The sequence below is a fragment of the Saccopteryx bilineata genome, chromosome 4, assembly GCF_036850765.1.
Source record: "Saccopteryx bilineata isolate mSacBil1 chromosome 4, mSacBil1_pri_phased_curated, whole genome shotgun sequence".
NCBI classification, from domain to species: domain Eukaryota; kingdom Metazoa; phylum Chordata; class Mammalia; order Chiroptera; family Emballonuridae; genus Saccopteryx; species Saccopteryx bilineata.
Window position 1 is genome coordinate 107,156,036 of NC_089493.1, and position 22,953 is coordinate 107,178,988.

At 44.2% G+C, this 22,953-nt stretch overlaps 1 protein-coding gene across 4 annotated transcripts in view; it reads right to left on the minus strand.

The window, feature by feature from the left end:
* Positions 1 to 22,953, minus strand: part of SNX6 (sorting nexin 6) — a 90,386-nt gene that overhangs the window by 2,057 nt on the left and 65,376 nt on the right. For 2 of the 4 annotated variants that reach the window (XM_066277714.1, XM_066277715.1), the window contains 3 exons: positions 18,472 to 18,558; positions 7,741 to 7,900; positions 7,580 to 7,665 (listed from right to left, as the gene is read on the minus strand). In XM_066277714.1, the coding sequence (XP_066133811.1) occupies positions 7,580 to 7,665; positions 7,741 to 7,900; positions 18,472 to 18,558 (333 nt within the window). Of the gene's footprint in view, positions 1 to 7,579; positions 7,666 to 7,740; positions 7,901 to 14,224; positions 14,411 to 18,471; positions 18,559 to 22,953 lie in introns of those variants that run through there. The other 2 variants (XM_066277716.1, XM_066277717.1) reach the window with 2 other exon arrangements.

Below are 22,953 nucleotides of genomic sequence, written 5' to 3' on the forward strand. Positions count from 1 at the left end.
ACCAGCTTGGACCCAAGGTTGCTGGCTTGAGCAAGGGGTTATTCGGTCTGCTGAAGGCCCGCAGTCAAGGCACATATTAGAAAGCAATCAGTGAACAACTAATGTGTCTCAATGCGCAACAAAAAACTAATGATTGATGCTTTTCATCTCTCCGTTCCTGTCTGTCTGTCCCTGTCTATCCCTCTCTCTGACTCTCTCTCTGTCTCAAAAAAAAAAAAAAAAAAAAAAGTAAATAAAAACTCAGATCTGTCCTGGTCGGATAGCTCAGATGGTTATACCAACATCCTAAAATGCAGAGATTGCCAGTTCGATCAGGGTACATACTAGAGCAGATCAATTTTCCTGTCTCTCCCTCTCTCTAAAATCAATAGAATCAACATTCAACAACAACAGCTCAGCTCCTCAGTTGCACCACCCACATTTGAAGTGTTTGACAGCGACATGAGGCTACTGGCTGCCACACTCGACATTGGTAACTGAGTGATGAGATATTTTTACACAATCCCCCGCAGAATACTTAAAAAAATTTTTTTCCTACTGATCTTAGCGAGAGAGGAAAGAAGGGGTGAGGAGGGGGAAGGAGGGAGGGAGGGAGGGAGAGAGAGAGAGAGAGATTATTCCACTTATCATGTATTCACTGGTTGATTCTTGTATGTGCCCTGACCGGGGATTGAACCCGCAAGCTTGGTGTATCAGGACGATGCTCCAACCGAGCTACCCAGGCAGGGCCCTGCAGAAGACTTAATTCCAAAGTGTGAAATTGTAGCTTTGCCATGATGTAGTGAGAAGACATAAGCATCACACTTCTTTGGAATTTCTGCTAAAAGTACATAACCTAAACCCAATACTTAAGCCCAAATTAAAGGGTATTCTGTAGGCCAGTGCTTTTAATAGTGTCCAATGTTACATAATAACACAAAGACTCAGGAACTTTTCCAGATTAAAAAGTGTAAAAAGACATGATCTGAATGCAACACACTATTTTGAATCTCCTTCTGCTGTTAAGGACATTATTGAAACTGGTGAAAAGTGAGTTAAGTGCTTGTGGATTGGATAAGCATTATACCAATATTAAGTTTCTGATCTTTATTATGGTAATGAAAACTTAAGAGAATTATTTGGTTTTAGAAAATTCACACTGAAGTGTTTGAGAGTGAAGAGGCATCATATCCACAATTTACTCAAATGGTTTAAGACAAAGTGAGGTGTTTTTACAGAGTGTGTGTGTGTAAAGAGGAAGGACAAAGCAAATGGGATCATCTGAACGTTTGAGGAATCTGGGTAAAAAGTATCAAGAAATTCTTGTACTTTCCTTACAACTATCTGAAAGTCTGAAATAACATAAATATTTAACAGTTTTAGGTTATTTAGGTTACTGTCAATTTGTTGGCAATATATCGACAGTGATAAATGACTTTGGGCCTATGGTTTTCTTTTTTTACAGAGACAGAGAGAGAGAGTCAGAGAGAGGGATAGACAGATAGGAACGGAGAGATGAGAAGCATCAATCATTAGTTTTTCGTTGCGCATTGCGACACCTTAGTTGTTCATTGATTGCTTTCTCATACGTGCCTTGACCGCGTACCTTCAGCAGACCGAGTAACCCCTTGCTCGGGCCAGCGACCTTGGGTCCAAGCTGGTGAACTTTTTTTTTATTTTATTTTTTTATCTTTTTTTATTTTTATTTTTTATTTATTTATTCATTTTAGAGAGGAGAGAGAGAGAGACAGAGAGAGACAGAGAGGAGAGAGAGATGGGGGGAGGAGCTGGAAGCATCAACTCCCATATGTGCCTTGACCAGGCAAGCCCAGAGTTTCGAACCGGCGACCTCAGCATTTCCAGGTCGACGCTTTATCCACTGCGCCACCACAGGTCAGGCAAGCTGGTGAACTTTTGCTCAAACCAGATGAGCCCATGCTCAAGCTGGCGACCTTGGGGTCTCGCACCTGGGTGCTCGGCATCCCAGTCCGACGCTCTATCCACTGCGCCACCGCCTGGTCAGGCAAGCCTATGTTTTTAGAATTATCCCGCATGCACCCCAACCGGGATCCACCAGGCAACCCTGTCTGGGGTGATGCTTCAATCAACCGAGCTATCCCTCAGTGGTGCTCACACCAACTGAGACACTGGCTGAGAGAGAAGAGGGAGAGAGGGGATAGAGGGAGGGGAAGAGAAGCAGATGGTCGCTACTCATGTGTGCCCTGACCAGGAATGGAACTTGGGACGTCTGCATGCCAGGCCGACAGTCTATCCACTGAGCAAACCAGCCAGGGCCTGAAATTATCTTCTTAAAGTTATATTCCTCAAGTTGACTGCTGAGTCAAAAGATGCATACCCTGCACTTTGACACACTCCAAAAGGGTGTGCACCAACCCACAAGTCACCAGCATGGCATACGAGGACTCGCTTCACACCCTTAGTTGGTGTGATCACTTTTTTTTACTACCCTTATCATACATTTGAGACTATTTTCAAGGACACAAATGTAACCTATCTAGTTTTCTGTTACAAGATTTCAATTATGTGATGGCACATATCCCAGTTATAATAAATGAAATCCAAAGGTAGTTTCAAACCATGTTGCTTGTGAATTTAACTATCTAGTCTTTCTGGAATAACTTAGGTGGATTCTGAGACCAAAATGAGATTCTGTTCAGATTTACAAAATCATAAAGACATCTTAAACAGAGTAGTTTCTCAACCTCGGCAACCTTGATCTTTTGGACTGTACAATCCTTCCTGTGTAGACTGCCCTGTGCATTGTGGGTGCTCAGCAGAATCCCTGGCCTCTGCCAGTAGCAATCTACCCACCTCAGTTGTGACTGAGATGGCTCCAGAAATGGCTAAATATCTCCCGGGAGGAAAACCCACCTCCACTTGAAAGCCACCGGGCTGGAAGAGCTATCAGAAAACTGAACACAGCATACTTCGGAAAGAATTTGAAGAAGTACAAAATCTGGAAGTCAGAGGCTGACATCAACCTTTACAAGGAGTCAGCAAGGTTTTCCTGTCAAGGGCTAAACAGTGAATATTTTAGACTTTTTAAAAAATATTTTATTTATTCATTATAGGGGGGGGGAGAGAGAGAGAGAAGGGTGGAGGAGAAGAAAGCATCAACCCCCATATGTGCCTTGACCAGGCAAGCCCAGGGTTTTGAACCGGCAACCTCAGTGTTTCCAGGTTGACACTTTATCCACTGTGCCACCACACGTCAGGCGAATATTTTAGACTTTAAGAGACATCTGGTCTCTTTCAGTTACTCACTTTTTTGCTTTAACATAATTTTTTTAAAAGACAGAGAGAGAAAGAGAGAAGGGGGGAGGAACAGAGAGCATCAACTCCCATATGTGCCTTGACCAGGCAAACCCAGTGTTTCGAACTGGCGACCTCAGCATTCCAGGTCGACATCCTTATCCACTGCGCCACCACAGGTCAGGCTCCCTTTTTCTAAAGTACTGTGAAAGCAATCATAGACAAAGCTTAATGAATGAGCTGACTATATTCAAATAACATTTTATTTATAGATTAAATTCAAATTTTATATAATTATCATATCATGAAATATTTTTAACTTTTTTTGTGTGTGTGTGACACAGAGAAAGAGACAGAGCGAGGGACAGACCGGAAGGGAGAGAGATGAGATGCATCAATTCTTCGTTGTGGCACCTTACTTGTTCACTGATTTTTTTCTCATATGTGCCTTGACCCAGGGGGCTACAGCAAAGTGAGTGACCCCTTGCTAAGGCCAGCGACCATGGGGTCACACCTATGATCCCATGCTCAAGCCAGCAAACCCATGCCCAAGCTGGATAGCATGCACTCAAGCCGGATGAGCCCACGCTCAAGCTGGCAACCTCAAAGTTTCGAACCTGGGTCCTCTGTATCCCAGTCTGACGCCCTATGTGTGGCGCCACCACCTGGTGAGGCTATGTTTTATTTTTTAAAATGTTTATTTTATTGATTTAAGGGAGGGAGAGACAGAAACATCGATCTGTTTCTGTATGTACCCTACTGGGGTAGAGGGAGGATTGAACTAGCAACCTTCGTGCTGTGGAGTGATACTCTAACCAACAGAGCTAGCCAGCCAGGGCAGGGACGTGTTTTTAAAATAACCATTTAAAAACAGAAATGTGCCTGACCAGGTGGTGGCGCAGTGGATAGAGCGTCGGACTGGGATGTGGAGGACCCAGGTTCAAGACCTCAAGGTCGTCAGCTTGAGCACAGGCTCATCTGGTTTAAGCAAAGCTTGGACCAAGGTCACTGGGTGAGCAAGGGGTTACTCGGTCTGCTGTAGCCCCATGGTCAAGGCACATATGAGAAAGCAATCAATAAGCAACTAAGGTGTCGCAACAAAAAACTGATGATTGATGCTTCTCATCCCTCTCCGTTCCTGTCTGTCTGTCCCTATCTATCCCCCTCTGTCTGTCTCTGTAAAAAAAATAAAATAATAATAATAAAAAAATAAAATAAAATAAAAACAGAAATGTCACTCCTGGTTCATAGGCTATATTGCCAACCCTTTCTTTTTTATTTCATTTTTAAAATTTTTTAATTCATTGTAGAGTAGAGAGACAGAGAGAGAGAGAGAAAGAGAGAGAGGGGGGAGGAGCAGGAAGCATCAACTCCCATATGTGCCTTGACTCGGTAAGCCTAGGGTTTTGAACTGGCGACCTCAGCGTTCCAGGTCGGCGCTTTATCCACTGTGCTACCGCAGGTCAGGCCGCCAACCCTTTGTTGCTTTAGAACAGAACCTTTGATAGTTTATAGCCTCTTTATTTTTTATTTTATTTTTTAAAAATTATTATTTTAGTATATTTTATTTTATATTTTTGTGACAGACAGAGAGACAGAGAGGGACAGACAAGACAGACAGGAAGGGAGAAAGATGAGAAGCATCAATTCTTTGTTGCAGCACCTTAGTTATTCATTGATTGCTTTCTCATATGTGCCTTGATCGGGGAGCTACAGCAGACCAACTAACTGAACCCTTGTTCAAGCCAGCGACCTTGGGCTCAAGCTGGTGGCCTTGCTCAAACCAGATGAGCCCGTGCTTAATCTGGCGACCTCAAGGTGTTGAACCTGGGTCCTCCACGTCCCAGTCCGATGCTCTATTCACTGCGCCAATACTGGTCAGGCTATAACTTCTTTAAAAAGAACAAAAACAGACCCTGGCTGGTTGGCTCAGTGGTTGAGTGTCGGCCTGGCGTGTGGATGTCCCCGGTTTAATTCCTGGTTAGAGTACACTGGAGAAGTGCCCATCTGCGTCTCCATCTTTCCCTTTCTCTGTTCTATCTCTTCCCCTCCTGCAGCCAAAGTTCCACTGGGGCAAGCTGGCCCCGGGTGTTGAGGATGGCACCATGGTTTCGCCTAAGGTGCTAAAATGACTCCGGTTGCAACGAAGCAACGGCCCCAGATAGGCAGAGCATTGACCCCTAGTGGGCTTTCCATGTTGATCCCAGTTGGGCACATGTGGGAGTCTCTCTCTCTGTCTCCCTCCTTGTCACTTAAGAAAAACACACACACACACACACAAAAAAAAAATAAATAAAAATAACAAAAACATCATGTCCAGTGGTGATACAGTGAATAGAACGTGGACCTGGAACACTGAGGTCTCCAGTTCAAAACCCTGAGGTTGATGGCCCTGAGTGCAGAGTCGCTGGCTTGAGCAAGGGGAACACTGACATGGCCCTGGTACGAGAAGCTCAATGTACAACTAAAGTGAAAGCAACTACCAGGTGATGCTTCTCCCCCTCTCTCCTTTCCTGTCCTTTCTGTTCTCTCTCAAAAAATAACAAATAAATAACCAAAGAAAATAACAAAAACAGTGAACATTAGAAACCAACCCAGGGTTCAGTAAATATATATATCATGCCAAACTTATCAAAACTTTTTCTTGATTTTAATGAGGAATTTGATAATTCTTATACTCTTCATAGACAAAATGGAGACATAATGGTTGATGATAATATAGAGGTGAATTCATAACTACCTAAATAATTATAATCACAGAATATTAATTAATACCAATTAGTACAGAGAGAATAAAAACTAAAAAATTTAGCCTTTTTTGGTGCCACATACTATTGTGTGTGTGTGTGTGTGTGTGTGTGTGTGAGAGAGAGAGAGAGAGAGAGAAAGACAGAGAGAGACAGATAGGGACAGACAGACAGGAATGGAGAGAGATGAGAAGCATCAATTCTTTGCTACGCTCAAGCTGGCGACCTCAGGGTTTCAAACCTGGGTCCTCTGTGTCCCAGTCTGTTGCTCTATCCACTGCGCCACCACTTGGTCATGCTAGATCAATCTTTTAAATTAAAATTTAGAGCCTGACCTGTGGTGGCGCAGTGGATAAAGCGTTGACCTGGAATGCTGAGGTTGCCGGTTCAAAACCCTGGGCTTGCACGGTCAAGGCACATATGGGAGTTGAAGCTTCCTACTCCTCCCCCCCTTCTGTGTGTGTGTGTGTGTGTGTGTGTGTGTGTGTCTCTCTCTCTCTCTCTCTATCTCTTTCTCTCTCCTCTAAAATGAAAAAATAAAAAATTAAAAAAAAAAAGTTAAAAAAAAATTTAGATTAAAAAAGATATAAAAAAGGCCCTGGCTGGTTGGCTGAGTGGTAGAGCGTCGGCCTGGCATGAGGGAGTCCCAGGTTCGATTCCCAGCCAGGGCACACAGGAGTAGCGCCCATCTGATTCTCCACCCCTCCCCCTCTCCTTCCTCTCTGTCTCTCTCTTCCCTTCCTGCAGCCAAGGCTCCACTGGAGCAAAGTTGGCCCGGGCGCTGAGGATGACTCTGTGGCCTCTGCCTCAGGCGCTAGAATGGCTCTGGATGCAATAGAGCGACGCCCCAGAGGGGCAGAGCATCACCCCCTGGTGGGCATGCCAGGTGGATCCCGGTCAGGTGCATGCAGGAGTCTGACTGCCTCCCTGTTTCCAGCTTCGGAAAAATAAAAACAAAACAAACAACAACAACAACAAAATATATATATATATAAAAATTGGATGAAGACATTAAAAGTTCGTACAAATTTAAAATGTCCACCATATTGTAGGATTAACAAGTATAGCAGTAAATTCTGTATGATAAAATTTATACACACACACACACACACACACATTTTGTGACAGAGACAGAGAGAGACAGAGAAAGGGATAGATACGGACAGACAGGAAGGGAGAGAGATGAGAAGCATCAATTCTTTGTTGTGGCTCCTTAGTTGTTCATTGATTGTTTTCTCATATGTGCCTTGACTGGGGGGGGGGGGGCTAAGCAGACCGAGTGACCGGTTGCTCAAGCCAGCGACCTTGGGCTCAAGCTGGTGAGCCTTGCTCAAACCAGATGAGCCGGCGCTCAAGCTGGCAACCTCGGGGTTTCAAACTTGGGTCCAATCCTATGCTCTGTCCACTGCGCCACCGCCTGGTCTGTCTAAAACCAAATATTTTTAGGAAGTGAAATAAACTTGTAAAAAGTAATTTCAATTCAGGAATAGTTCTTACAGTAACCCCGGAATCAATTTCATAACTGATTCATTTCTAAGTTGTAAGTTCCTTAAATGAACAAACCTTTAATATGACCTTACCTTTGCATGCTTCAGTTCCAACTCTGCCAGTTCCACTAAATTTTTTCTGAATGCTGCAACTCTTCTTGTCTTAAAATCTATGAGTTCTGTGAACAAAAGACATTAGGATTAATTATTTAATTTACATAGTAGTGTAAAGCATACCTTAAATATAACAGTACCTTGTTTTGCAGATTCTGATATTTTTTCAAATTTCTGACAACATAATTGTTGAGACGTTTCAGCCTGTAGAACATCTTTATTTTTTGCTCTTGCTTTATCCAGTGCTTTATTAGCATTTTCATAATCCACTAGCGACCTAGATCTTCGATAGAGAAGATCCTATAAAACAGAATATTTCACAATAATATAGGCTGCACATTGCACCGCCACCACCGCCTAATTATCCTCCCAGCTAAACTGTAACACTCATACCACACGCTAGTTACTCTTTTGTTTTTTGTTTTCTAAAGATGTTTTATTTATTGACTCTACAGAGAGAGGAGAGAGAGAAAAGTGAGGGAGTGAGAAGTATCAACTCATAGCTGCTTCACTTTAGATTTTCAATGATTGCTTGTTGTATGTGCCTTGACCGGGCAAGCCCAGGGCTTTGAACCAGCGACCTCAGCATTCCAGGTCGATGCGTTACCCACTTCACCATCACAGAGTAAACATTTCTGTACTTTGTTTCTTAATTTTATTGATTTTTTTCAGAGAGAGGAAGGGAGAGAGAGAGAGACAGAAACATCGCTCTGTTTCTGAATGTGCCTTCACTAGGGACTGAGCCAGCAACCTCTGTGTATTGGGACATTCTGGACAGGGTGACGCTTCTGTCTTTTTAATAACAGCTTTATTGGGATATAATGCACAGACCATGTAGCTCACTCACTCGAAGTGCACAATTCAGTGGTTTTTAGGCGCTTGCAGAGTTGTTTAACCATCGCTACAACCAATTCTGAAACACTTTTGTCACCCAAAAAGAAACCCTATATCCATTAATAGTTGCTCTCCATCCTCACCTCCCTCCCTCAATCATTAATGCTTTCTGTCTGTATGGATTTGCTTATGCTGGCCATTTCATTAAAAAATGAAATCAGCCTGACCAGGTGGTTGCGCAGTGGATACAGCTTCAAACTGGGATGCGGAGGACCCAGGTTCGAAACCCCGAGATTGCAGCTTAAGCGTGGGTTCACCAGCTTGAGCGCGGGGTTGCTAGCTTGAGCCCAAAGGTTGCTGGCCTGCTGCCCAAGGTCACTGGCTTGAGCAAGGGGTCACTCGCTCTGCTGTGGTCAAGGCACATGTGAGAAAGCAATCAATGAACAACTAAGGTGCCCCAATGAAGAATTGATGCTTCTCATCTCTCTCCCTTCCTGTCTGTCTGTCCCTATCTGTCCCTCTCTCAGTCTCTGTCAAAGACAAAACAAAACAAAAAAAAAGGACACACAACAAAAAACATATGGCCCTGGCCAGTGGCACAGTGGATAGGTCAGCCTGGAGCGCCGAGGTCGCTGGTTCCATCCCAGCAATGCCAGCCTGATTCCAAAGGTACCGGCTCAAGCCACAGGGCATGTATGAGAAGCAATCAATGAGTGCACAACTAAGTGGAACAAGTTGATGCTTCTCTCTCTCTCCTCCTTCCCTCTTCTCTCTCTTAAAAAATAAATCATACGGCCCTGGCCGGTTGGCTCAGCGGTGGAGCGTCAGCCTGGCGTGCGGGGGACCCGGGTTTGATTCCCGGCCAGGGCACGTGGGAGAGGTGCCCATTTGCTTCTCCACCCCCCCCCCTTCCTCTCTGTCTTTCTCTTCCCCTCCCGCAGCCAGGGCTCCATTGGAGCGGGGATGGCCTGGGCGCTGGGGATGGCTCCTTGGCCTCTGCCCCGGGCGCTGGAGTGGCTCTGGTCACGGCGGAGCGATGCCCCGGAGGGGCAGAGCATCGCCCCCTGGTGGGCAGAGTGTCGCCCCTGGTGGGTGTGCTGGGTGGATCCCGGTCGGGTGCATGCGGGAGTCTGTCTGGCTGTCTCTCCCCATTTCCAGCTTCAGAAAGAAAAAAAAAAAAGAAGAAAAAAAAATCATACAGCCTGACCTGTGGTGGTGCAGTGGATAAAGCATCAACCCGGAACACTGAGGTTGCTGGTTCAAGACCCTGGGCTTGCCTGGTCAAGGCACATACGGGAGTTGGTGCTTCTTGCTCCAACCCCCTTCTCTTTCCTCTCCAAATTGAATCAATAAAAATAATACAAAAAATAAATCATACAATATGAATGGCTTTTGTAACTTAGTCTAATGCAGGGGTCTCAAACTCAACTCAGCATGTGGGCCGCAGAGCAAGATCACAGCCCTTAGGCGGGCCACACTAGGTCTACAAAAGGCAACTGTTATGCAACACTTTTCTCACTGCAGTTGAAAACAAAAAAAAATCAGTACAACAAGCACAATCGTACATGCAGTTTACTCAGTGTCACAAAACGACCAGAAACTGTAGTTCGCATCACAATTGCTGTTAACTAAGCTAATATCTAGCTAGGATGCTAGAGAAATGAAAAATACAAGTAGGCCCCTAGGCTTACTTAATTTTATCCAAAATATTTTGAACTTCATGGATTAGTCTGCGGGCCGCACAAAATTGTTCAGCGGGCCACATGCGGCCAGCGAGTTTGAGACCCCTGGTCTAATGTTTAAAATTCAGCCACATTACAGCATGAATCAGTACCTTCCTTCCTTTTTATTGCTAAATACTATTTTGTTGTATGAATCTACCGCATTGACTTATCCATCCATCATTTAGGTTTGATTCCATGTTTTTTGCCTAATACGAGTAATGCTTGTGTGTGTGTATGTGTTTTTGTGAGGACATGCTTTCATTTATTTACTTATTTAACTTTTTCATTTCTCTCATATCTCATTACTTAGGGGGCTGTATTACTGGTTCATCTGGTAACGTGACATTAAATATAAATATATTGAGAAACTACCAGACTGTTTTCCAAAGTGGCTGCCACTGTGTGAATGTTACAATTACTCCACATCTTGTCTACACTTAACTTTTTGAATAAAGCTACCTAGTGGGTGTGAAGTGATACCTCAGTGTGGATTTGATTTGCATTTCTCTGACAGCTAATTATGTTGAGCATCTTTTTATGTATTCATTAACCATTTGTATATCTTCTTTGGAGAAATGCTTGTTCAAGTCCTTTGCCTCCCATCTCCCATTTTTTAAGAGGGCGGGGGGAAAGAGAGAGAGAGGAAGGGAGAGAGATTTGAGAAACATCAACTTGTAATTATGGCACTTTAGCTGTTCATTGATTGCTTCTCATACAAGCCTTGATGGTGGGAGGGGCTCCAGCTGAGCCATTGACCCTTTGCTCAAGCCAGCAACCTTTGGGCTCAAGCCAGCCACCTTGGGCTTCAAGCCAGTGATCCTGAGCTCAAACTGGATGTTCCCATACTTAAGCTGGCAATGTTGGGGTTTTGAATCTGGGTCCTTAGTGTCCCCGGTTGATGCTCTATCCACTGCACCATGACTGGTCAGGCCTTTGCTCATTTTTTAATTGAGCTATTTATATTTTCTTTCAATTATAAGAGCTCTTTATAATATACATTCTGGATGCCAGTCATTTATAGGGACTCACATAACTTACAAGTATTTTCTTCTAATCTGTGGGTTGTCTTTTCATTTTTCTTTTTTTAAAAAAAGATTTTATTTATTCATTTGGGGGGGAGAGAAAGAGAGAGAAGGAGGGAGGAGCAGGAAGCATCAACTTCCATATGTGCCTTGACCAGGCAAGCCTGGGGTTTTGAATCAGGGACCTCAGCATTCCAGGTCGAGGCTTTATCCACTGCGCCACCGCAGGTCAAGCCGTCTTTTCACATATCTTTTTTTTTTGGTATGTTTTTCTGAAGTGAGAATTGGGGAGGCAAAGAGACAGAATCCTGCATGCGCCTGACTGGGATCCACTGGGCAAGTCCACTAGGGGGCAATGCTTTGCCCATCTGGGGCCACTGCTCCAATACAACCAGAGCCATTTTAGCACCTGAGGAGAGGCCATGGTGCCATCCTCAGCACTCGGGTCAACTTGCTCCAGCGGAGCCTTGGCTGTGGGAGGGGGAGAGATAGAAAGAGGGAAGAGGGGAAAGGGGAAGGGTGGAGAAGCAGATGGTCACATCTGTGTGTTCTACCGGGAATTGAGCCTGGGACCTCCACACACCAGGCTGATGCTCTACCACTGAGCCAAGCGGCCAGGACCATCAAGTATTTTCTTATATACCAGCAATGAAGAAGTGAAATTGGAAATTAAAAATACAATACCACTTGACCAAGTGGTGGCACAGTGGATAGAGCGTTGGCCTGGGGTGCTGAGGACCTCGTTATGAAACCCCGAGGTTGTTGGCTTGAGTGTGGGATCACAGACATGACCCCATGGTTGCTGGCTTGAGCAAGGGGTCACTGCCCCCCCCAGGTAAGGCACATATGAGAAGCAGTCAATGAACAATTCAAGTGCTACAACTACGAGTCAATGCTTCTCATCTCTTTCCTTTCCTATCTATGTCTCTTTTTCACACACACACAAAAAAATACTGCAATCTAAAATACACAAAGAGCCTGACCAGGCGGTGGCACAGTGGATAGAGCGTCGGACTGGGATGCAGAGGACCCACGTTCAAGACTCCGAGGTTGCCAGCTTGAGCGTGGGCTCATCTGGTTTGAGCAAAAGCTCACCAGCTTGGACCCAAGGTAGCTGGCTCAAGCAAGGGGTTACTTGGTCTGCTGAAGGCCCACGGTCAAGGCACATATGAGAAAGCAATCAATGAACAACTAAGGTGCCGCAACAAAAAACTGATGATTGATGCTTCTCATCTCTCTCCGTTCCTGTCTGTCTGTCCCTATCTATCCCTCTCTCTGACTCTCTCTCTGTCTCTGTAAGGAAAAATAAAATAAAATAAAATACACAAAGAATTTTAATGACTCAACAATAGAAAATGAACAACTCAAAAACGGGTTAAAGACCAATTTTAAAAGAATTTATTTATTGATTTTCTTCTTATTGATTGATTGACTGATTGATTTTTTAAGTGAGAGGAAGGGAGATAGTGAGACAGACTCCCACATGCACCCTGACTGGGATCCACCTAGCAACCCCTCTCTGGGGCCAATGCTTGAATCAAATCAACTGAGCCATTTTTAGCACCTGAGGCTGATATGCTTGGACCAGCTGAGCTCTCCTCAGTGCCTGGTGTCCACGCCTGAACCAATCAAGTCACTGGCTGCAGGAGGGGAAGAGAAGCAGATAATCACTTCTCTTGTGTGTCCTGACCAGGAGTCGAACCTGGGATGTCCACATGCCAGGCCGACACTCTAGCCACTGGCTAGGGTCTTTATTGACTTTAGAGAGAGGAAGGGAAAGAGAGGGAGAAACATAAATCTATTCCTGTATGTACCCTGACTGAGGATCAAACCTGCAACCTTTATGTACTAGGACAATGCTCTAACCAACTGAGCTCTCTGGGCAGGGCCAGGCCAATTTTTTAAACTCACACTTCACCAAAGAAGATACATAGATGGCAAATAAATATGTCAAAAGATGCTTCACATCACATGCCATCAAGGAAATGCAAATCAAAACAGTGATATACCATCATACACCTGTTAGAATGGCCAAAATCCACAACACTGACAATACCAAATGCCGGTAAGGATATGAAGGAACAGCAACTCTCATTCAGTGAGGGTGGAAATGCAAAATGGTGTAGAACTAAACACACTCTTTACATATCATCTAGCAATTGTGCTCCTTGGTGTTTATTCAAGGGCTGAAAACCTATGTCCATCTAAACATCTACACATGAATTTTTTTTTTCTGAAGTTGGAAACAGGGAGGCAGTCAGACAGACTCCCGCATGCGCCCGACCGGGATCCACCCGCCATGCCCACCAGGGGGTGATGCTCTGCCCATCCGGGCTTCGCTGTGCTGCAACCAGAGCCATTCTAGTGCCTGAGGCAGAGGCCATAGAGCCATCCCCAACGCCCGGGCCAACTTTGCTCCAATGGAGCCTCGGCTGCGGGAGGGGAAGAGAGAGACAGAGAGGAAGGAGAGGAAGAGGGGTGGAGAAGAAGGTGGGCGCTTCTCCTGTGTGCCCTGGCCGGGAATTGAACCTGGGACTCCTGCACGCCAGGCCGATGCTCTACCACTGAGCCAACCGGCCAGGGCCTGCACATGAATTTTATAGCAGCTTCATTCATAACTACCAAAACCTGCAAGAAACTAAGAGGTACTTCAGGAGGTCAACTTGGTATATCCGTACAACTGAATATTATTCAGTGCTAAAAAGAAATGAGTTATCAAGTCAGGAAAAGACATAGAGGAAAGTTACAAGCATATTACTAACTGAGAAGAGTCAATCTGAAAAGGCCCAACTATATGACATTCTGGAAAAGGTAAAACTATGGAGACAATAAAAAAGACCAACAGGGGAAGGAGGATGAATAGATGGAACACAAAAGATTTTTAGGGCAGTGAAACTATTCTGCACGATACTTATAAAGGTTGATAACATCATCACACATTTGTTAAAATCCACAGAATGTATAACACATCCATTTATTAAAATCCACAGAATGTAAAGGACTAAGAGTGAACTCTAGTGTAAACTATGTCCTTTATTGTTTGGCTTCTTTCACAATCTTTTGAAATTCATCCATGTTGTTGCTTGTATGAGTAGTTCATTCCTTTATATTGCTGAGTAACATTCCATTGTATGGCGATACCGCAATTTGTTATTCCACTCATCTGCTGGTGGACATTTGGGTTGTTGTTGCTCGTTTTCAGCTATTACAAATAAAGCTGATGTGAATATCTGTGGGCACATATGTTTTCAAATATTAAACTGGAATGACTGGATCATAGGGTAGCCCATGTTTAATTAAAAAAACACTGTGATACTTTTCCTAAGTGTTGTATCACATTTCCACCAACTGTATGTGAGAGTTCCAGTTGCTATAATTTTTGTCATAACTTTTTCACTTAGCCACTCTAATTAAGGTATGTAGTGATACTCTGGTGAAGTTTCTTTGTTTTAATTTCTAAAATTTTTATTTACTGATATTATAGTGAGAAAGGGAGAGAGCAGGAGAGAGGCGAGATCATCTGTTCCTTTATATGCCCTGACCGGGGATTGAACTGGCAACCTCTGTGCTTAGGAACGATGCTCTAACCTACCAAGATATCTAGCCAGGGCTATGCTGGTGTAGTTTTAATTCTTACAATTAAGTTTGAATTTCCTTTTTTTTTTTTTGGTGACAGAGACAGAGTCAGAGAGAGGAACAGACAGGGACAGACAGACAGACAGACAGACAGGAAGGGAGAGAGATGAGAAGCATCAATTCTTCGCTGCAGCACCTTAGTTGATCATTGATTGCTTCCTCATATGTGCCTTGACTGGGGACTACAACAGAGCGAGTGACCCCTAGCTCAAGCCAGCGACCTTAGGCTTCAAGCCAGTGACCTTTGGGCTCAAGCTGGTGAGCCTGCGCTCAAGCTGGTGACCTCAGGGTTTTGAACCTGGGTCCTCTGCATCGCAGTCCGATGCTCTATCCATTGTGCCACCACCTGGTCAGGCTGAATTTACTTTTAAAGCCATGCTCTGTTCTAAAAGGTACTTATTAACAAGTACATACTATATACAACTTAAGTGGAAAATGAGCTCATGCTTCTCTCTTTCTACCTCTCATTCCCCTACTCTCCCTCCCCTCCTTTCTCTCAAAACAAACAAACAAACAAACAAACAAAAAACCACACACCCCAACTACACATAATAAAATAACGAATTTAAAGGCTTCAAGCCTGACCAGGCGGTGGCACAGTGGATAGAGCGTCGGACTGGGATGCAGAGGACCCAGGTTCGAGACCCCGAGGTCGCCAGCTTGTGTGCGGGCTCATCTGGCTTGAGCAAAAACAGCTCACCACCAGCTTGGACCCAAGGTCGCTGGCTCGACCAAGGGGTTACTCGGTCTGCTGAAGGCCCATGGTCAAGGCACATATGAGAAAGCAATCAATGAACAACTAAGGTGTCAAAAACGAAAAAAAAAAAAAAAAGCAAATGATTCATTTAATTGTGGCCCCTCCATCATAAACCGTTCAAGACACAATTTGATTTTAAAAATTTGATATAGATTGTGTATTTGCAAGTAAAGTCCTCAAAGGGATTATGTGATTAAAGTCTCTAAAAGAGTTATTTCTAATTTGATGAGAAATGAAAAAAATGCTGTTTAAAGCACTGGTGAAGAAATGGGAGTTTTCTGTGCAAAATCTCAATTTATAAATTAACACTGATTTTGGAGTATCTGAGTCACTGTTTTCCATGCTTTTTAAGATGTTTCTGTTAGGCCCTGGCCAGCTGGCTCAGTGGTAGAATGTCGGCCTGGCGTGCAGGAGTCCTGGGTTTGATTCCCGGCCAGGGCACACAGGAGAAGCACCCATCTGCTTCTCCACCCCTCCCCCTCTCCTTCCTCTCTGTCTCTCTCTTCCCCTCCCGCAGCCGAGGCTCCACTGGAGCGAAGTTTGACCGGGCACTGAGGATGGCTCTGTGGCTTCTGCCTCAGGTGCTAGAATGGCTCTGACTGTGGCAGAGCGACGCCCCAGATGGGCAGAGCATCGCCCCCTGGTGGGCATGGCGGGTGGATCCTGGTCGGGCGCATGCGGGAGTCTGTCTGACTGCCTCCCCGTTTCCAACCTCAGAAAAATACAAAAAAAAAAAAAAAAAGAAAAAAAAGATGTTTCTGTTAGCTTGATCACGTGGTGGCGCAGTGACCAGACGGTCGACCTGGGATATTGATGACCCAGGTTTGAAATCTCGAAATAGCCACCTAGAGCCCAAAGGTGGTTGGCTTGAGCCCAAGGTCGCTGCCCTGAGCAAAGTGTCACTGGCTCGGCTGGAGCCCTCGGGTCAAGCGACATATGAGAAACAATCAATGAATAACTAAGGTGCCACAACTACAAGTTGGTGCTTCTCATCTCTCTCCCTGTCTCTCTCACATACACAAAAAGAAAAAAAATGTTTTGCTTAGACATTTTTCAGATTTGCAAGAGTTTTAGTTTTGCAACTTAGATTTCCAAAAGGAAATCTGAGTTGCCTTAAAATAAAACATACCCTTGTTTTATGGAGCTCTCACCTTCAATAAAGGACTTACACAGACCAAATTAGGAATCCTGCTATACAATTATTATTTGGGGGTTTTACTTTTGTTTTTGCAGGCATTTTACCTGCATAAATATATCAAATTCATTAAAAAAAGTTTTTTTTGTTTTTTTTTACAGGGACAGAGAGAGAGAGTCAGAGAGAGGGATAGATAGGGACAGACAGGAATGGAGAGAGATGAGCAGCATCAATCATCAGTTTTTCGTTGTGACACCTTAGTTGTTCATTAATTGCTTTCTCATATGTGCCTTGACCGGGGGCCTTCAGCAGACCAAGTAACTCCTTGCTGGAGTCAGTGACCTTGGGTCCAAGCTGGTGAGTTTTTTTTTTTTTTTTTTTTCCACTTTTCTGAAGCTGGAAACAGGGAGAGACAGTCAGACAGACTCCCGCATGCGCCCGACCGGGATCCACCCGGCACGCCCACCAGGGGCGATGCTCTGCCCACCAGGGGGCGATGCTCTGCCCATCCTGGGCGTCGCCATGTTGCGACCAGAGCCACTCTAGCGCCTGAGGAAGAGGCCACAGAGCCATCCCCAGCGCCCGGGCCATCTTTGCTCCAATGGAGCCTTGGCTGCGGGAGGGGAAGAGAGAGACAGAGAGGAAAGCGCAGTGGAGGGGTGGAGAAGCAAATGGGCGCTTCTCCTGTGTGCCCTGGCCGGGAATCGAACCCGGGTCCTCCGCACGCTAGGCCGACGCTCTACCGCTGAGCCAACCGGCCAGGGCCAAGCTGGTGAGCTTTTTGCTCAAGCCAGATGAGCCCGCGCTCAAGCTGGTGACCTCGTGGTCTCAAACCTGGGTCCTTCCGCATCCCAGTCCGACGCTCTATTCACTGCGCTACCGCCTGGTCAGGCAAAAAAAAATTTTAGACTATTTTGTATCAGAAGTTTACAAAGTAAACTTTTTTTTTTCTTGAGAGAGACAGGGACAGAGATGAGAAGCACCAACTCGTAGTTGTGTCCCTTTAGTTGCTCACCGACTGCTATGCATGTGTGCCCTGACCAGGGTGCTCCAGCCAAGCCAGTGACCCCTTGCTCAAGGCCAGCGACCCTGCGCTTAGGCCGGATGAGCCTGTGCTGAAGCCAGTGACCTCGGTGTTTCATACCTGGGTCCTCTGCGTCCCAGGTCTATGCTCTATCCACTGTGCCACAGCCTGGTCAGGCAACAGAGCAAACTTTTTTGTGGGGTTCCCTGATCTACAATTTCTCGAAGGAGAAAAAAAATTCACAGTTGAAAATATAATTTAAAATCAAGAGATAAATTATCTTGCCTTGGCTAGATAGTCCAAGTCCAGATGGTTAGAGCATCATTCCAAAGTACAGAGGTTGCCTGTTCAATCCCAGGTCAGAGCACATGCAGGAACAGCTTGTGTTCCTGTCCCTGTCTCTCTCTCTCTCTCCTCCCCTTCCGCCCCCTCTAAAATCAATCTATATTTAAGAAAAGATAAATTATCTTTAACAGCCTTGAGTCTAACAACATTTAAAGACATGATTTTTGTTAAATAATTCATTAAAAAATGTAAAGCAGCCTGACCTGTTGTGGTACAGTAAATAGAGCATCAACCCAGAATGCTGTCACCGGTTCAAACCCCTGGGTCTGCCCAGTCAAGGCACATATGATGAACAACTAAAGTGAAGCAACTATTGAATTGATATTTCTCACTCCCCCCCACCCCCTTTCTCTGTAAAAGCAATAAATAAAATATTTAAAAAAAATAAAATTACCTTAGCAGCTTGAGATTCTCTTAGGTAATATTTTAAAAGGTCAGAAAGTTTGAGGTCCTCATCAGCAGACACTCGTGCTTCTATTTTCTGAAAAAGGAAAAAAAAACTGGACATTTAATCATCACATTCTACATTCAGTGTTTTCTGACTTAATTACTGTAAAAAATTAGTTATAAATAACTACAGTCAGTCCTTATTTAATCTAGGTTTCCTTCTCTTTTCTACTAGCCTGTTACTTTTCTTTGTAACTCTGACAAAAAAAAAAATGAACAGAAAAATGATGAAATCAGTGAATTTATGGAAGAACTTTATGGAAGAAGTCTTTCTGAAGACAACCAGAAAACAGTCAAAATATTAACAAAATGTGCCTGAAAACACCACAGAGCAATAAAAAGATGTGATTAGTTTAAGCTGGGATCAAATGGGAAGTAGCCACGTCAGACTAAAAAGATGAGAACTCTTCATTCAGTCTGAAGAGACAGTTTACTAAAGAAAGATGTACTACGCCAACCAAATACAACATGGGGACCTTGTTTGGATCCTGACTCAAACAAATTCCACTGTAAAAAGCCATATATGAGACAACTGGAAACATCCATATTGTGGATATTTGAAGAAATAAAGGGGAATCACTGATAATCATATTGGCTGTATATTAAAATTATCTTTTTAAAAAATATATAGCAGCAAGAGAGAGGGACAGACAGACAGGAAGGGAGAGAGATGAAAAGCATCAGCTCATACTTGTGATACCTAGTTGTTCATTGATTGCTTTCTCATAAGTGCCTTGACTGGGAGGCTCTAGCTGAGCCAATGACCCCTAGCTCAAGCCTGTGAACCTTGGGCTCAAACCAGAGACCAAGGGGTCATGTCTATGATCCCATGCTCAAGCCGGTGATCCAGCACTCAAGCTGGTGACCATAGGGTTTTAAACCTGGGTCCTCAGCATCCCGGGTTGACGTTCTATCCACTGTGCAACCACCTGGTCTGGATAATAAAATTGTCTTTAAAAAGAGATGTGCACTGCCTAACCAGTGGTGCAGTGGAGAGAGCATGTGACTGGGACCTGGAGGATCCAGGTTCAAAGCCCCGAGATCACCAGGTTGAGCGCAGGCTCAGCAGTTTGAGTGTGGGATCATAGACATGACCCCATGGTCGCTGGCTTGCGCAACGGGTCACTTGCTCTGCTGTAGCCCCCTGTCAAGGCACATATGAGGAAGCAATCAATGAACAACTAAGGTGCTGCAATGAAGAATTGATGCTTCTCATCTCTCTCCCTTCCTGTCTTTCTGTCCCTACATGTCCTTCTCTGTCTCTGTCTCTGTCTCTGTCTCTCTCTCTCACACACACACACACACACACACACACACACACACACAAAGAGATGTGCACAAAGGGCAGAAAATACAGTGAATATGAACTTTTAGAATAAAATAACTTTAAATAGTGTAGAAAATGTTAACATTCAGGAAATCTGGGTGATGTGTGTACATGAATTCTCTGTCCTATTCTTACAACTTTTCTCTAAAAATGAAATTACTGTCAGCCCTGGCCAGGTACTCAATTGGCGAGAGCATCATCCTCATATGCCTAGGTTGCACATTTTTTAAAAAATATTTTATTTATTGATTTTTTAGAGAGAGAGGAGTGAAAGAGAGAGACAGAGAGAGAGAGAGAAGGGGGAGGAGCAGGAAGCATCAACTCCCATATGTGCCTTGACCAGGCAAGCCCAAGATTTCGAACCGGCGACCTCAGTGTTCCAGGTCGATGCTTTATCCCACTGCGCCACCACAGGTCAGGCTAGGTTGCACATTTAATCTCTCATCAGGGTATATACAAGAATCAACAAATGAATGCATAAAAAAACAACAAATCAATGTTTCTCTCTCCCTCCCTTCCTATAATCAATAAATAAAATTATTTAAAAAGTTAAAAAAAAAACCTACACAACTACCAGAATAGCTAAAATGTAAAAGATACTAAGTATTACAAGCTTGGACAGCAGCAACCCAGTGTCCATATTCTTTCTGGTGGGAATGTAGATTGGTACAATCACTTAGGGAAGTGGTTCTCAAAATGGTGTGCCCTAGAAGATTTCCAGGTGCGCCCTATGGTATTCCAGAGAAATATGTACCTGTGGGGACCAAAAAACCAACAGGGTTTATGGAATTTAGATTTTTGGGGGACAGAGGTGTGGGGAATTGGCTGCAAGCTGACAGTCTGCCCAACCTCCCAGCTCACTTGCCTGATTAGGTTGCAAAAGGCTGTTACTCTGTGGTGCTGGATTGTTTACACTACCCCCCATGTTCTGGGGAAAGCCTGGAGGCAAGTTTCTTTCATCCTTTGGTGTAAAGTTAAGATGATAGGTATGGTGGGGGTTTTCTGCATGCAACACAATTAAGAGTAAAAAGAGGAATTCTTCAATGTGTTGACGAGGAAATGAGAGTTTGCCTCTCAAATATATGTGCAAATATTGAAGAAATTGCTAGGACACATCAGGCTCATGTTTCTCATAAACACAAGAATGAAAAAACTTAACACATTTGCTCCGGGACCTGCCAAATTTACTAAATCTTACTAAGAATGTATCTATATATATAAAGAGATAACTTTTTTCTTGTTTTTTAATTTTTTTAATACATAAATTTTTATTAATTTTAATGGGGTGACATCAATAAATCAGGGTACATATATTCAAAGAAAACATGTCCAGGTTATCTTGTCATTCAATTATATTGCATACCCATCACCCAAAGTCAGGTTGTCCTCCGTCACCTTCTTATTTTTTAATTTTTTTTTTTTTTTTTTCCCATTTTTTCTGAAGCTGGAAATGGGGAGAGACAGTCAGACAGACTCCCGCATGCGCCCGACCGGGATCCACCCGGCACGCCCACCAGGGGCGACGCTCTGCCCACCAGGGGGCGATAATCTGCCCATCCTGGGCGTCGCCATGTTGCGACCAGAGCCACTCTAGCGCCTGGGGCAGAGGCCACAGAGCCATCCCCAGCGCCCGGGCCATCTTTGCTCCAATGGAGCCTTGGCTGCGGGAGGGGAAGAGAGAGACAGAGAGGAAAGCGCGGCGGAGGGGTGGAGAAGCAAATGGGCGCTTCTCCTGTGTGCCCTGGCCGGGAATCGAACCCGGGTCCTCCGCACGCTAGGCCGACGCTCTACCGCTGAGCCAACCGGCCAGGGCCTTATTTTTTAATTTTTTAACCTTTCTTTTTATGAATTTTAAAAAGCATAACTCAAAAAATGTAACATAAAAATGTTTTTTATTGTCAGAATAAATTTAATTTTGTCGTATTTATTTTGTTTAATTACCATAAAAGCATGCTTGGACTTTATATATTTTTTTCTTTAATATTTGCCTTAATTCTCAGAAATCTGTATATTGTGCGCCTACAATTATTTGTAGGATTTTAAATGCACCCTGACTTCAAAAAGTTTGAGAACCACTGATTAGGGAAACAGTTTGGCAGTAACTACAGAAGCTTTTCACATGGATACCCTGTGACCCATCATTTCCCCTTCTAGTGACATACACCCAATGGAAATGCACACTTATGTTCAACTGAAGATATTACAGGAATGGTCTTAGCAGTAGTACCCTTTGTAAAGAGCTCCAGACTAGAAAGCATCCAAATGTCTACCAACAGAACAGAAAAATTTAGGTATGGTCTTGCAATGGGATACCATACAGTAATAAGAATAAAGGAAATACATCTACATGTAACAACTTGGATGAATCTTATGTTCATAATGTAGAGTAAATGAAACCAGACATAAAAGAATGCATACTGTGCCTGACCTGTGATAGCGCAGGGGAGAAAACATCGACCTGGAATGCTGAGGTCGCCAGTTTAAAGTCTGGGCTTGCCTGGTCAAGGCACACAGAAGCAACTACTGTAAGTTGATGCTTCCCACTCCTCTGCCCCTCTTTCTCCCCCTCTCTCCTTTCTCTTAAAACAATAAAATAAAATGTAAAAAGTGAATAAATAAAAGAATGCATACTGAATGATGCATTTATATAAAATACAAAAATAAAACTAATCTCTGCAGTTAGAGCCAGGATAGTGGTTAGCCATATAGGAGGCCATAACTCAGAAGGCAGCTAAAGAGGGGCACAGCTCTGGGTTGCTAGTACTGTTCTCTTTCTTGATTTGAATGTTTATTACATAGATGTGTTAAAAAGTTTTTTTATCTTTAAAATTTTTTTCTGAAGTGAGAAGCAGGGAGGCGGAGAGACAGACTCCTGAATGCGCCCGACTGGGATCCACCTGGCATGCACATTGGGGGCGATGCTCTGCCCATCTGGGGCATTGCTCCAGTGCAGCGGGAGGCATTCTAGCACCTGAGGTGGAGGTCATGGAGCTGTCCCCAGTGCCCGGGCCAACTTTGCTCCAATGGAGCCATGAGTGCGGGAGGGGAAGAGAGAGATAGAGAGAAAGGAGAGGGGGAAGGGTGGAGAAGCAGATGGGCACT